Source organism: Physcomitrium patens, chromosome 21, assembly GCF_059467195.1.
Source record: "Physcomitrium patens ecotype Gransden chromosome 21, ASM5946719v1, whole genome shotgun sequence".
NCBI lineage: Eukaryota > Viridiplantae > Streptophyta > Bryopsida > Funariales > Funariaceae > Physcomitrium > Physcomitrium patens.
The window spans coordinates 8,236,581-8,252,646 of record NC_143430.1 but is presented as its reverse complement, the minus strand read 5'-3'; the positions used below and the strand labels follow the sequence as shown (position 1 = coordinate 8,252,646).

The 16,066-nt window shown below is 33.0% G+C and overlaps 1 protein-coding gene across 2 annotated transcripts; it reads right to left on the bottom strand.

The window, feature by feature from the left end:
• Positions 1 to 10,651: 10,651 nt before the first annotated feature.
• Positions 10,652 to 15,351, bottom strand: LOC112274488 (pentatricopeptide repeat-containing protein At5g02830, chloroplastic). 2 transcript variants are annotated; one of them, XM_024504044.3, is made up of 8 exons: positions 14,444 to 15,351; positions 13,892 to 14,153; positions 13,500 to 13,587; positions 13,069 to 13,273; positions 12,826 to 12,933; positions 12,504 to 12,659; positions 12,066 to 12,287; positions 10,652 to 11,967 (listed from the first exon to the last, which is right to left on the bottom strand). In XM_024504044.3, the coding sequence occupies exons 1-8, from the start codon at positions 14,996 to 14,998 to the stop codon at positions 10,753 to 10,755; spliced, it is 2,811 nt and encodes a 936-aa protein (XP_024359812.1). In that variant the 5' UTR covers positions 14,999 to 15,351; the 3' UTR covers positions 10,652 to 10,752. The 2 variants fall into 2 exon arrangements, with proteins under 2 accessions (XP_024359812.1, XP_024359813.1); XM_024504045.3 differs by having other exon boundaries at positions 13,892 to 14,170; positions 14,444 to 14,583.
• Between the last annotated feature and the right edge of the window lie 715 nt (positions 15,352 to 16,066).

The window sequence follows — 16,066 nt, the reverse complement described above, 5'->3', positions numbered from 1 at the left end:
CAAAATAAGTACATTGAAGAAGTGTTAAAATGATTCAATATAGAAGAATATCACCTCATTAAAATATCTTTGGAGATTAATTTGAAATTGGTGAAGCTTACAGATGAAGAGTTTGCTAAAGTTAAAGATGAAATAAAAGATGTTCTATATAAAGTAGTAATAGACTCATTTATATATGTAATAGTTAGCACAATGATAGATCTTGCATATGCAGTGAATGTTGTAAGTTAATACATATTAAAGATTGGATTAATCTATTGAAAAACCATCAAGAGGATTATGAGGTACTTAAAAGACAATTTGAAGTTCAAAATTGTTTTTTAGAAGAAATAATATTATATTATATGATTATTGTGATGTGGTGTCGTACTGTAATTGCTTATAGTATGTAAAAAATAGTTAGAACATATAATATGTTCATAAGTCTTGGTATATGTTAGAATGGTTAATAGATTAATTTAAAGAAAGTGGATTTAAGAAACTTTATTTTGAGTTTTATCTTTTTTGATTTTAGCATTTAAAAAAATTATAGGATCTAAATGTTTAGTATGAAGCCTTGAGAGGAGATTAGAGCCAAAAGAAGAAAATCTTAACTAGTAGGAGGCCTATTGGAAAAGATGAAAGCAAGGCATGGTTGGATGAAGGCAAAGAATAAAGATCTTCATTCCTATTGATCGAAGGCCATGCCCAATGGGCTTCAAGGAGGCTGCCCGAGGCCTTATTAGGGATTAGGTTTCTCTTTCAAGGTCATTCAAGCTTTGGAGGCTAGGATCATCAAGTTTAGATTTTTTGATATGGATTGGATGCAAATTTTGTGTGATTTGGAGTTTTTATAAAGGAGTTATTGGTGCTCAAAGTTAAGGTGTCAATTTCGTACCTATTGTCATTCTTTGGGGCATAACATGTATTTACAGAGAGCAACAAAGAATCGGCGACTAGAGTTGGAGAGAACACTTTCTTGACTATACTTTTTATATAATTTTTGATGAATTTGGAGTTTGAATGAAGAATTTATAGAGGGATGAAGTCAATGCATCCAAATCAAAGGCAGTAAGTAAGTGATTTTGTTCATAATAATGGTTTGAGCCATATCTTGAATTTTTGAACGAATTTTTGAGTAAAACCTTATGGAGACAGTAAATTATTGTGTTGAAAAGCCATGCATATAAATTTTTTGGCATTTGAATGCTTAGTTTGTGAGATATAAAGAAATTTGCACTTGGGTGTATAAACACTAGGATTTGAAGCTACTATTAGGGTTTTGGTAATATCTTAAGATCTGCAATGAATTTACAGTTGAAATTTGTTGTTGTAGTTTTTAGAAGTACATTAATACTTTATGTAAAATTTTAGTATATTTTAATGATCCGATTGAAAGATATGAGTTTTTAAAGTTCGAAAATAATACACCATAAGGATATATAAGGATTTAGAGGTTTTATCATATTTTGAATGTTTTTGGGAACTTAAGACTTATATATTTGATGTAATAGCATCTAAAAGTAATATATATATATATATATATATATATATATATATAATTGGTCTTTCTTATCTCAAGACTTGATTGAGCAATTAGTGGCAGCCAAGAGCCCAGCGCTTTCTTGAGGCAAATTCTCTCTATCCCAACAACGGATTGAGCTAGAAATGTAAATAATAGAAGGTCAACAACATGATATATATTCTTTGTTAGAGTGGAAGAAATCTCATGGAATTGCAAGAAACAACCAATGATTACAAGGTCTATAATAGAAATGAAATATATGGCAATAAGTCATGGTACAATAGAAGCAATTTGGCTAAAACAAGTATTAAAAGATATTAGACTTGTGTAATTGAAAGTAACTCCAATAAAGTAAAAATAATCAAATATTTTTTTTCTTTTGTAAAGAATCCAAAGCATTGCTCAAGAACCAAGTACATTAGCATTCAACATTACTATATAAGAAAAAAAATTGAAATGAGAGTCATGACATGAAATATTGTGTAACAAAAGACATGCTTGTTGATTTGCTAATAAAAGTACTAGTAAAATGTAGGCATTAAAAGTTGATAAAAGTATTAGGTTTAAAAGCCTTTGATCAAAAATAAAATATTAAATATTAAAATAAGAATAAAATACTATATAGAAGATATTATCCTATATAGTTACTAATGATCAAAAGCTAGCAAAAAATTGAAGGTAAGCTACTAATATGGCAACTAGATTAAGAGAAATCTAAGATTTAGTTGTATGAAGTAAAAAAAGATGAAGATGATTATAGATGAAGTTCACCTATAATAGATGTAAATTCTTCTTATAAATAAAAGGTGTTAGAAGTGAGAGGCATTTCATTCCTTACTTCTCTTATGTGTAATATTTTTGACTTCTACTTACTTGTATCTTGATTTTTGATTCTTTCAATACATAATATATTAAAAAACTAATTTTTCTAACTACAATAGAAACCATGTAGCTAAAATCTCTGTAACATTTACTAAAAGTCCTATCATTTCTTCAAATTCTTTACCTTATTTTATAGTAGAAATATATTTAGGATCAAAAGATCTGAAATTCTTAGCCTTGTTAGATTCAAGAACCTTAGCTTGTTTTATAGATAAAGACTTTGTAAAAAACAAAAAATATTCTTAGTTAAAAAAATCAAACTTGTGCACATTGAAGTAATTGATGGTTGTTTGTTGTCTTTGTGAGTCATCAAATTAACTCACTTATTGTTTTAGGATAAAAATATGTATTTAGAATATTTTAAATCACAATATATAATGAGTAGTGTAGAAATCTTTAGAAAAATAAAAAAGTAGAATGTTAATGGTGGAAATGAAGTCTTGGTAAGTCTTAGAAGTAATTATCTTTGTTGGTTTAGTATTTTTATTTATTATTGAATATTAAAGATTATTATTAAGACCAACATTTATATTGGTATTCTATCTATACGTACTACTTATAAAAACTATAAATGTTAGTACTTATAAGAACTATGAGAAAGAACCTCATGTTATTTTATTTATTGATATAAAAAATAGGATTTATAGTTGATTTAAATTGATTTTTATTATTATCAAAAATCACCAAGGTATGAAAATTTAGCCTTAGATGGATATTAGCATTATAGAAATATTATAGAATTTTTTAGGAATTTTTAGAGTAATTTTCAAAATCTTGGTAAAAATGAGTTTTACCACTTTGGAAGCCTTTATGAAGAAATGGAGCAGATTTGAAGGCCACACTAGGTTCTCAAGTCAATTGGATGTTTTTAAACACAATGGTGTGGTCAAAATTGCAAAAATATTGGTCCTTCTAGTAGAAAATAGGAGGACCAGCAGCTAGTATAGTCCTTGTAGGAAGAAGAGTGCACAAGTCCTATCTGGGTTGTAGCACCTTGAAGGTAGTTAGGAGGATAAGACTAAAGCCTCGTGGCTTCTCTTAGGCACCCTTATACACTACATGTGAGCCTTGGTGAGGTTCAAATCCTTTATCTATAAGCAAATTATCTTTGAGGTAAAATATTTTTACTTCACTTTTCAATTATTTACTTCATATCTTTAAAACTTCATAACTTAATCATAGTAATTCGGATTTACATGTTTTCTATGTCATTGAAAAGATAATAAAATTATCTATCTGAAAATATACTTTATATTTTTCAATTTTATATTTTATTTGATGAAAATATAATGAATAGACTATGACTTAGTTTTGGGTGTTGTAATTTCTTCATGTCATTTATTTCAATTGTTTTGTGGTTGTTCTTCTTTTTTTCTTGTTATTTGCTTACTTCACTTCACACCACCAATTAAAATTAACTCTTAATTGAGGCCATCTTATAACTTGGGTTGAGGAGTGAAAATTTACACTCATAGTCTTTTAGAAATATTATCCATGAAATTATTTCTTTAAATATAGCAATTAGAAATCATAATAGCTTAGTAATATTTAATATAATTAAATCTCCTTTTAACTCAATTATTTTAGGATTATTATGGCTAAAAAAATACAACCATCAAATAGATTAAACTTTTGATAACCTTGATTTTTCTTGTAGTTTAATCCAAGATTTTGCTAGTCAAGTGGAAATCTATAAGCCAAATACCTCTAAATCTTTATTAGTAGGTACAGAGCTTTTATGTATACTAAAAAATAAGAATCAACTTTTTCTATACATGCAATATTTATTTTTGATGCAAAAAAAATTTCAAGTAACAATCCATGCCAACATTGACATTATTAAGATATTTTTGAAAAAAATATATATATATATATATTTTTTAGTTCATTTTTCTTATGATTGTTCTATCAATCTTCAAGAAGAAGTTCAATCTATAGCCTATCACAAAATGAGTTGCTTATACACAAAAAATATATTATCAAGAATTTAGCTAAGAACTTCATATATCACTTTAAATCTCTAATAGGGGCTCTTGTCTTAATTGTGAAAAAAAGATGGATCTTGTGAATCACATAATTAACTCACTCATATATTTTATATAAAAAATATACTTATAATATTTAAAATTACTAATTTAGTAAATTAATATAAGAATTTTGAGATAAATAGCAAAAAATAAGATTTCAATACAAGACTAGGTCTTTTGTAGAGTTTTCTTTAAAAAATAATTTTTAAATAAATATTTTCTTTTTAATTTAGCTAATATAGATATAAGATTTTTTTAATATAATATTTTATTATTATTAAAATTTTAATTAATTAAAAGCTAAAATAAAATATCTAATTCAAAATAATCTAAAAAAAATTTTAAAAAAAATAATTTAAAAATAGAAGATGATTACAAGGGCAAGAGGCCACTTCTAATATTTAGTAGCATCTTTGCTAATAGGAGTCTAGGCCATCTTTGACCTCTTTCTTTCCATTCTTATTTTTTGATTTTTTTTTTGAAGTATCTCGACTCTGGGCACTTTGGAAGTTTTTTTGTGTTTCTTTATAATTGCTATATAGATGCCTTGGAGCAAGGAGTTTTGAGTTTCGTTATACTAAGGCTATTACAAGTGAAATTGAGTTTTATTTATTGTTTTTTATTCCATCGATGGTAGTAGTGGCTTATAGATTTTTAGTCTCTTACCATACTCTTATCATATGGAATAAATTTGGTTGTTTTATTTTTTTCCTTTTATATGACAAAAGGATTGCAGATTAAATGGTGGTACAATAATGAATCAAAATTTGTTATGTAAGGTTGCTAGGTTGTGTGAAGCAGAGGCTCAACTACAATGAAGCAAGTGATTAATAAGATGTTAATATTAACATGCGCAATCTCCAAGAAAATTAGCATGTTTAATCTCAAGAGGTCGAGAATTGATGCTAGTTTCTCTATTACAAACTGCTTTTGTTTACAATTCCATTTTTTCTTATATCTTAGAGAGGAATCAGTGGCTTCTAGGATCTTCTTAGAGAGATGCATAGTGGAGGTCAATTACTTATATTTTTAATCACAATGCACCTTCCTATTGACTTTAAATTTTTTTTATAAATATGCAAGAGTTGAAGTTTATATGAACTTGAACATTTTCTTTACCATTTTAGTTTACAAACAGCTTATATGTATATGAATGTAGGACAATTTTCTATATGCTATTTTCCATGAGAATGCTAAATTCTATACAATTCAATGAATATCTTTCTTGTACTAATAAGTTGGAACTTAGGTGACAATTGTATTGGAGAAGAAGAAATTATTAATGTTATATTAAAGATTTTGCTACAATAAAGCTGCTAAAGAAGAAATAATGTTAGAAATTTGTGAATGAGGTCTAGATTGCAGGTTGATTAGACCTTAAATGTGATCAATTACGGTATTGGCTAACATCGAATTATATTTTAGTTCCTTTGGTAATATAATTTAGTGACAATTACCTCTTCTAGTTGTAGTAAAGTACCATAACCATTACAATACATATTAAATTATAATTAAGTAATTATTAGAGTTTATTTTTTTCTTATTTTTTTGTTGTAATTAGCAATGGTAGACAAAAGATTCAACTACCATGTAATTTCTATAGAATTAGAACATTTATATAGTGAGTTGATTGTTGGAGCTTCAATCACTAAATTAGATTGACCAAGGTACTATTCCTTGTGATCTATGTCTTGACAAAACTTGAAAGTGTGGTAAAGAATACAATATTCTACTCTATGCACAAATCAAATCTTAGAATTAATTTTAGTCATTCATCCACTTAGATTTCCTTGTAGAAGACTTTGAGTTTGAACTACTTCCAAAGGCATCTTTACAATCAAGTGATAGTATAAGGCAAAGGTGGAAGGTGGAGCTATATTTTGTAAAGAATTGTGTGGACCAAATAATATTGCAAGAGATGAGTCTACAAGCTTGTATACATTGTTGTATTACATAAAATTTGTTTGAGAATATACTTATCATTTGTCTATAGAAAGAAAAATAGAACTTGCAATAAGATGATCCTAACAACTCTGATAGAATATTAAACAAACTTCAATTAAATTATAACAATGTTAATCAATCTTTAATTAAATCTAAAAGAAGTTTCAAGAATATTCAAAAGAAACATAAAGAAATTATAAATTAATTTTAATAAAATATCTATAATAAAAAAATATTTAAAAAATATCAAAATTAAAAATCTTAATTAAATTTTAATCAAATCCTATTATAACTCTCAACAAACCTTAATCAAATCTTAAACCAATTTTAATCAAATCTTAATCAAATTTCAAATCTTATATAAATCTTAATCAAATCCTAAATCTTATATAAATCTTAATCAAATCCTAAATCTTATATAAATATTAATCAAATCTTAAATAAATTCTAATTAAATCCTAAAAAATCCCTAACAAATTCTAGACAAATTCTAAATCCTAAACATAAATAAATCTTAAATCCTAATCTTAGGCAAAATCCTAATCAAATCTTAAATCCTAACCTTAGACCAAATTCCAATGAAATCCTAAATCGTAATCAAATCCTTGATAAATCTTTAGTAAATCTTAAGCAAATCCTAAATCTTAATCCTAGACCGAATCCTAATGAAATCCTACATCCTAAACAACCTCAAGAAAATTCCAAATAAATTTCAATCATTTATTATAGCTATTTGGAATCTTAATAAATATTAATTGAACTATAGATCTTGACTAAAATTTCATCCAAACTTCAATGAACAAGTAATTAACAAACACACAAGATTTGAAAAGAATTATACTTATTGATTGCAAAAGAAGCTTTCAAAACCTCACAATCATTGGCTACCCTCTTTATCTAATTTGAATGTTAATCTTTTAATACCAATTTTTCTTTGATGAACTGTTCAATCACTCGAAAATTGGATTGTGTATATACATTGAGGTTTTTATTGCTTTCACCAGATTTTGATCCAATCTAATTAGTAGATATTACTAGATCTTAGAATCATTCATTGACCCTAAATCTAAAATTTTCAAGACTATAACCTACAAAAATCCTTATGTATTTCAATCTAATTACTTGATTAATTTCAAATTTTTACACACATTAACAAAAAATAAAATAATAAATTTATTCAAGTTTCATTTATAAATATACTATAAAATATACAAAATCCTAAAATTTATAAAAAAAATTTATTTCTTAAAATCTACATCCGTTGAGTACATTATTAACTTTGAAAATCCTTCAAAATCTCAATATTGATTCAAATAATATGAAACCAAGTTTTTAGGATTTAGAATTTAGAATATAGAATTACAAAATTTAAAGTTTAGGATTTAAGATTACAAAGTTATAAGGTTATAGGATTGTAGGATTTAGGATTTAGAATTAAATAAGTTGGTTATGTATTACACATGTTGGCTACTTGTGGAACAAGTTAGATATGTGGCATACATATAAAAAGTTCTTTTTGCAAATTAGTCATATATCTTGCAAGTTGGACATATATTAGAGGTCTTATAGAACATTGTCATATAACTCCTAATCAAATAGTATATATAGAGGCAAGAGTGAGATATTTCTTAGTCTTATCAATTCATTTTTTGCTTCTAGTCTAGTTTCAAGATTTTATAATTTTTTAATCTTTTGCAATAGTCATTCCAATTTCTTCTTCAATATATATATATATATATATATATATATATATATATATATCTTATCTTTCTTTGAAAAATATCTTATTTCTTTATTTATATTTTTTAATTTTTATCTCTAACAAGACATTAATAAAGATATAATTTTTTTTAAAAAACTATATTATATTACATATATATATATATATCAAAATAATAAATTTATAAGATAAAATTATTAAAATTTTAAAAAACTAAAAATATATATTTCATAATTTTATAAAAAAATTTAAAAAATTACTTTAAATAATTAGATGTAAGAATCTTTGCATGAAATATAGATTTTTAATAAAAATTTATATAAACTTATAATATTTTTATAAATACTAGTATATAATATTTTTTTTAAAAAATCAAAGTGTAAGCTTTAATCTACAATGATCAAAATAAACTAAAGTAAAATTTATACTTGGAAAACATTTTAAAAGGTCATGGTTCAAAAGCCTTAATAAATTCCCTTGATTGTTGAAGAATAGTCTTTACTTAAAGGCCTTAATTTGTGGATAAGTTATAGAGTGAAAAGACACTATAAAATAGATTAAATTTTTTTTATTATAAATCTAAATATATTATTTTATATCTTTATTTTCATAATTATTAAAATTATATTAAAAACTTGATTTTTTTTTTGATAGTTATTTTATACTTTTTTAATACTCCTTTTTATTTTGTTTTAGAAAACTGCTACTTAAAATGAATTAAAAAGAAATTTTAGAAGAAAAAACTACTAATGTTATATAGAAAAAAAATGTATTTTACTTCATCTTTTTGTTTGTCGGCCTTTGGATTTATTTTTCTAAGTACAAAACCAGCTCAAGAAGGTTTTTTAATTTTAATCAATCAAAACATTCAAAAATCGGAGCAACTCACTTTTTTTTTCATATATAAGTGCAAAACTTACTCTAAATTTTGGAGTTTGGTTTCAATGAAAAGAATACAAAATTTAAATGTAACACTTTTAAGAATTTTACAAAACAACCTTCACATTCTATATCTAAATAAGTACTACCTAAGATAATAATATCAATAAGTTGTTGAATAGGGGCATAAGATTTTGTTCCTTATCCATAGCTTGCATATTGCTTCTAAGTTTGGTAGTAAAAAAAAAAAAACAAAAAGCAAAATCCTATTTTGTATAAATATTTGTGTATTTCTATAACAAAATAAGAGTTATTTGTAAGTTACAAGAAGCAATTTGAATCCAAATTTTGCCATATTCAAATCTACCTAGTTGCACCTTTATGAAATCTTTATTATGTATTAATTATCAAATTTAGTTTTAAAATGCATTTTCTTATTGCCAGCTTCTTTCACCCTTCGGCCTCCCTCTCTTGGACCACTCTTATCACCTAGTACTTGTCCGAAGTTCCCAAACTATTTATTGGAGTGAACACCAATTTCTACCCAATTTGGGGATTGATTCATGTTGGTCCAATATCGTAGGCTTATCAAGTTGTGAAATGTGTAACAAGTAGGTTTGACTGGTAGGGTAACAATCAACCATCGATAACTACCGACAACTATTGATCGTAACAATCCTACGGCCAACTGGCTTAAATGATTTCAGACTTTTCAACGATTCCTACTATTAGTATAAAGGTGTGCTAGATCAAACTGCAGAATCACATGCTGCAGCAACTGCAGCAGCAGCAGGAACTCCAAGACACGAAGCCTCCGAACTGTGTAGCAAACTATAGTTGATTCCCCAAAATAGTTACATGAGAGCTTCCCAACAGATAAGACCTACTGTTCTTACAGAAGTATCGGTTTCAGATGGTGTTTTTGACACTTGTGCACACTATGCCCAAAACACTTGAAAACTACCACTCTTTGAATATGATTGCGCCTTACAATCAGTGGCATTATTGATCCAGAAAAGTTGAACCTCCGAGTTTTTCCGGTTTATAATCCTGACGAGTAATAGAAAATTCAGTGATGTCTCTGCTCAATTAAAGGCCTTGACTGAGAACTTCGATGTTGAATGTCGTTCTTGCTTCACTTCTATGTTGTTCCTGTGCTGGTGACATGAATTAAACTGGCTGCTATTCACTGCAGCATTCCAGTTGCACCCAGCGGCAGGGTCCAATCGGAGTAACTTCAAGCGTACGTTCACCTCAAACCTTTTCACCAATTGCATTTCGACATGGCCGTTTGTTAGGTGCATCGAATCTGCTCTTCTCAAGAAACGATTTGGTTACTACAGGAACGCATCTGTATCGTCTCAAAAGGTCAGAGGTCTTCCCTCACTGACTATTTTGCGAGTGCTGTGATCATCATAACCCTCGTTTGGCATTGTACACCAAGATAGGCTAACACTGGTGGACAAATCTCGTTCGTAATTACGGGCAGAACCACTATATGACAGATATCGTCTTGCCTAGTGCGAAGAATCACCTGCTCACAATCGGAAATTATTGATTTGGTGTGTGGGTACTGTTCAAAACTTGTCCCGACTCTAGCAGAAGTGATAATATATCTGCGCAGGTCCTTTGCAACACACGCACACGCACACACACGGACACATCAAGGTGCGTATCTAAAACCGTCAATCCAGATTATTGAATCAGTAACAAAAGTGAACAATTGAGCCCACGCTGCGATTTGTCAAATCCATACAAGATACACGAAGAATGTAATTTACACTAGTCAATGAAAATCATTGTCGATCAGTGACTGTTTGCGACTTCCTTCCCAACCATGCGTTGAGCGACTCTTTAATCACCTTCAATCTACCCAAGTTGACTGGTCTGTGAGGTCTAACAGGTGTTCGTGGCAGGTGTGATGAAGAACCATCGCTACTTCCACTACTTCCTAACTGACTACTGGAAGCTTGGCCCGGGACGTCCGCCAACACAGACTCAACACAGAGGCCAAGCTCTTCCTGCAAAACGCCAAGCACAACGTCTCGAAGAATAGAGACTCCTTTGTCCTCACTGTGGTGGCCTACCCCAGTGTTGATGACTAAGTCCCCGGTGACAGGATTGCCAAGCAAGAAGCGCTCTTTGATGGTACGCAGAACGGCCAAGACTGCTGCTCGCGCTTCACCCATCGACAAGCCATGCAAATCAACAATGGAATTGTCATTATGGTCGCGTGCATGGGCAGCAACTTTCTGCACAAGGGCTTCGGTGTACTCCAGGAATCCCTTCTCGGAGTCGACATAGCTTGACGGCCTTCCATCAGAAAGACCTTCACCCCACTCCTTGATCAGCCCTTGAAGTGTGAAGTCATTGAGAGTATGCCCTGCTTCCCGCATTTCTTCGTAAATTGCCAACGCCCGTTGCACTTGGAAGAGTTGACTGTGACTTCGGTGGCCTCGTATCAAGGTGTTGTACGTCACGGCGTTGGGACGCACGCCTGCAGCTTTCATCTCCTGGAAAATTTCGAACGCCATGTCCGATTCTCCGAATAGGACGCACGCCTTGATCAGAGTTGTATACGCGACGACGTCTGGCTTGAATCTGGCCCGTCTCATTTCCTTAAAAGTGTCCATACAACCCTCCAGGTCGCCGTTACTTCCGTAAGCGCCTAGGAGAATTGACCAGCTCGTCACGTCGGGAATTAGGTTAAAAGCCTGCATCTCTAGCATCAGCGACCTTATCCTCTCTGGAGCTGCACCACATGCCTTCATCATCCAGTTGTATGTCAGAAGATTCGGCTTACAACGAGATAATCGTAGAGAGTCCCAGTTCTCCTCGTCTATATATCCGTTCCACGACGGTGAAGGCCGAGGAAAGATGTCTGAGACAGCTATCAGCTCATATGTTCTGCAGAGTGGGTCAGGGTGATTCAAATGATCGGAGAGGGGACGTATTTGCCCCGTTTGCTTCCATTCTTGAAAAAGCTGAAATGCCCGCTCATTTTGGCCAGCCTGAGCAATCCCACAAAAAACCAAAACCAGATATTGAGACTGTCTTTCAGAAGTCTGATTTCTGAAAGCGAGACTAGATAGAAGGTGAAGGGCATCACCATGACACAAGCCTGGAGAAGCGCATTGTAGCAGTCTACATTTGGACAACAACCCGCACTAAGCATTTCGTCAAATTCTTGGAACACTCGCTCTACAAGGCCTGCAGTAGCACACGCCTCGATGATTGAAGTCCATGTCACAACATTGGGAGTCACCCCAGCTTCTATTATGTCGGCTTTAACTCGCAAGGCTTTCTCCCACATCTTTGCTCTTCCGAAAACCTACGGGACGTACATAACCAATACGTTTCAGAGGTAGAAAACATCACACTTACAGGACAGGTACCAGCAGTTAATCAGATTGCTTGTGAAAACCAGGTTTGAACAGCTGTAAGAGAGACATTGAGGTCCTTTACAGTGTTCAGAAGTAGACCTTAAACGAATAAGCAACAATTTATTTCGTCCAAAAACAACCTAATCAACATAAGGTCCTCTTACATTGATAACAGCATTGTAAGATACAACGTCCAGATTGAGTTCGCCTGTCTGCTGAATGCGGAAGTAGAGGTCAGCTGCCAGGTCTGCACGGCCACAAGCAGCATACGCCTTGAGCAGAATGTTGAAAGAAGCTAAGTTGCCTGTAATTCCTGCACCCTGCTTTCCACATTAGTTACCAAACAACTGCCTTCACCTCTCTACTCTTAGGGCCAAGATTCAACCGTCACCAATCATAGCTGCTATGGATCCCATTTTTATTGATCACTCAGAAGGAAAAATCTAAAATAATTTCGGGATGAACCACACAACTCAAAATGGTTACCTGCATATGCTGGTAATAACGCTGCACTTCATCCAGGTCACCGACACTGACATTCATCAGGCTATTGTAGACAAACACGTTGGGCTTAAAGCCATCTTTCAGCATCGTCTACACATCCCGAACACTTATACGTGGTCAGCTTTGCTTCAGTAATTGTTGAAAGTAAATTCCTCTCAAAAAGTAAACTTTCACGCTCTCGGATGAGCACATCATAGTCATGAAACATAAGCATGAAGAACAAACCTCGAATACAACGGCCGCTTTGGAGGATTCATTGCAGCGTCCACATGAGTCAATTAAAGCGCGGTACGTGTACAAATCAGGCGCAACTCCAAACTCTCGCATGATATCCAAAACATCGAATGAGCTCTGAAGCTGGTGATTATAGCTAAATTCTCGTATCATGAGATTGTAGTGCCACGGTTTTCGGGAAAGAAGTTTCACAAATCTGCGCACAGTGAAGCAGGCGTTTGATGTTGTGAATATTCTGATATCAATTCGAATCTTAGTCTTGTATTCTTATGTATAGGTTACGTAAGCTTCCCAAATGTACGTAAGACTGGAGGGTAAGAATAATTCAGTGTTGCACGTCAGGCAAAAGAGGAACACCCATGCTGACGAGTACAAAGTTCAAACGCACGTGAATGAGGAAGTGATTGCAAGAAATTGTGTACCTGTAAGCCAACGAAAGGTTCCATGATTTTGCGCAGCTTGCAATCACGCGGGCTGAATCGATTAGTTTCTTAGTCAGAAACCCACATTCTGAAACACCGAAACGATGCATCCGCTTACTGTTACAATATAAGAACCAAGAGAACGTAAAACAACACACAATTACTTTGATCTTATAAGACGCGCATTCAAAACAAAACATGAGACATTCCAAGGATATGTAACGAACGTACACAAGCCTTTTCAAGTAAAACCTCTTTCAAGAACAAGAAAGAAAATGGCCAGATATGACTTAACATTAGGTCAGCGTTCAAGACACCTACACCCTAAAACTAATCGTGAAAAAGCTAGCAAGTGCCTAAAAAATTGTCAACATTCAGCTTCTCACCAATACCTGATAATGACTCAACAATCTTGACGCAATATTCAGTTCTCCCGGTTTCCAAGAGCAACAGAAGCTCATCAGACAAAATTTCCCGCGAGCGCTTCCCAGCAAATTGCCATGCAGTGTATCCTGCTTTTGTGAGATTCTTCATCACACTTACAAACGTATCCAGTTTATTTCGTGACAGCAGCAGGGTAAGGCCAGCATCCACTTGGGCGAAGTCCAATTTCGAGGTAAACGACTCTTTGTCGAGTCCTGCATCTGCCAGCATCTACAAGAAACACAATCCTATCATACAAGATTAATGTCATGCTTGCCTTCAAGTGTCAAAATATAGAAGGTTCTTCTGGCAAATGTTGTAGCGTAGAACATACTCAACAGCGACCATGTACGAATTACAGCACCAGATTGAGTTGAAGTGCTGTACACTGCTTCGCTTGCTTACAGCACTAAACCCGAAACCACATACTGTACTTTAATCCTGTCATGCCCATCGGAATTTGAGCCATGACATATGTTTGAAAGAAATGAATGGCACAATTAGTGATTATACATACACACCTGGAGAAACGCGGCGAACTCAAGCATGTGTCCCTCGGCAGCGAGCTGTTTGGCCAATGTGACGTAGCGCTTCAGCTGACGCTTCTCTGTTGATTGCAGGGAGGCCTTGACCCCTGCTGGTTTTAGGGCCTTAAATCGAGCCAGCGACGACTTAGATTTACTTGGGTTGCTAGGCTTGCATTGCTCGAGCATGTCTGAACCCTCAATATCAGGGTTCGCATTGGACATCCTAAGAGTGGAATCAGAGAGTTTAGGACTGATAAGTGTCTGGGAAAACAGTAAAGCCGCCGCTTGCAAGGGTGGAAAATGGAGTCTCCCATTCGTAAAAGCTCTCAACCGAGACGACGAAAAACACAAATATATGAATCTAGAATCAGGCTCTGCACAGGCTGCAGTGCTTGGGATGGATGACACTAGCCAGGAGCTCTGTTTGGGGTCAGGCATAACGTGCAGCACGTCTTTGAAATAAATCCCAGAATGAAAATGAGACGAGGAGTTGCGGAGGCGGATTGGCAATAGCCCGGGGCTACCAAAGCCCTGACCCACCATGGCCATGCTTCCCTCCTCAACACCGCATCACACCAATTCCTCCAACACTCCCAAAATCCATCTCGCCTCCAATCTCCTCCGCGCGTCTACTCCACATCTCTACCATCATACCAATTCCACAACAGAACCACGAATTCTTCCATTGAAATTCAACAGTCCCACTCCTCCGTCAACCACGAAGCTCTCACCGAGCTCCAGTCTGTGGACGCCAACTTGAATTTGAGGACACAGCAGCGTGTGAGATACCGAGAGAATCAGAGAGAGCTGAGATGGGGAAAGGAAATGGGATTGCGAGAGGGGTGGGATTGAACCCACACGCCCAAATCTCTCGAATCAACAGCATTGGGATCCTCATTGCTGTTGGCTTTCCCGAAGATGCAAGCTCTGCCTCAAGTTATCCGCAACCCCCCAACGACCGCCGCGGCTGCAAAGCTCAGCTCACCACGACTGTTCTGCCTCCCCTGGGTGGTCGATTCCACATGGAATCCGTCCCCCTCCTTCCTGGACTTATCTTTCACGTTCCCTTCGACCGGCCCGTGCGGTATGATGGGAACGTGTGGGGAGCTTCGAGATGACAGTGTATTTATTCAATACACTATTTTTATTTTTATTTTTTTATATATATTTTTCAGTTGCTCTTCTGTTTTGAGATCAATTAATTGAATACGTTGCTTAATAATTCCCCTTCAAATTTTGGGCACTTTGGTTTCAGAGCCACATAATAATTTTTCATTGTAAAACTGTAATGTTCAATTTTTTATATTTGCTTAAAGGTGGTTCTTATGCTTGGTCATCTGAATTTCAATGTTTAGAATTGAATTATTTCTTAATTTTTATGTGATATAACAAATTTTTTATTGATGTACATAGATTTTAAAACAAATTTGTAATTGAACATGATGATATTATTCTTTGAGATGGAAATCAAAACTGATAAAGAATTTTTTTTCTCTAAAAATTATTTTTAAATTCCTATAATAAGTAAATTTCTTTTTATAATATGTAGATATTGTGGTAATTTAGTCTTTTTTATTTTATTTTTATATTATCATCATCCTTATGTTGAAATCTATC

What these genes read in the sequence shown, in the direction of transcription:
- LOC112274488 (XM_024504044.3), bottom strand. Translation starts at nt 14,998, where the DNA reads ATGGCCATGGTGGGTCAGGGCTTTGGTAGCCCCGGGCTATTGCCAATC. An exon ending in GATTGTTGAGTCATTATCAG is followed by an intron (nt 13,588 to 13,891) that starts GTATTGGTGAGA and finishes TCGGTGTTTCAG; the next exon opens with AATGTGGGTTTCTGACTAAG. An exon ending in AACCTTTCGTTGGCTTACAG is followed by an intron (nt 13,274 to 13,499) that starts GTACACAATTTC and finishes CACTGTGCGCAG; the next exon opens with ATTTGTGAAACTTCTTTCCC.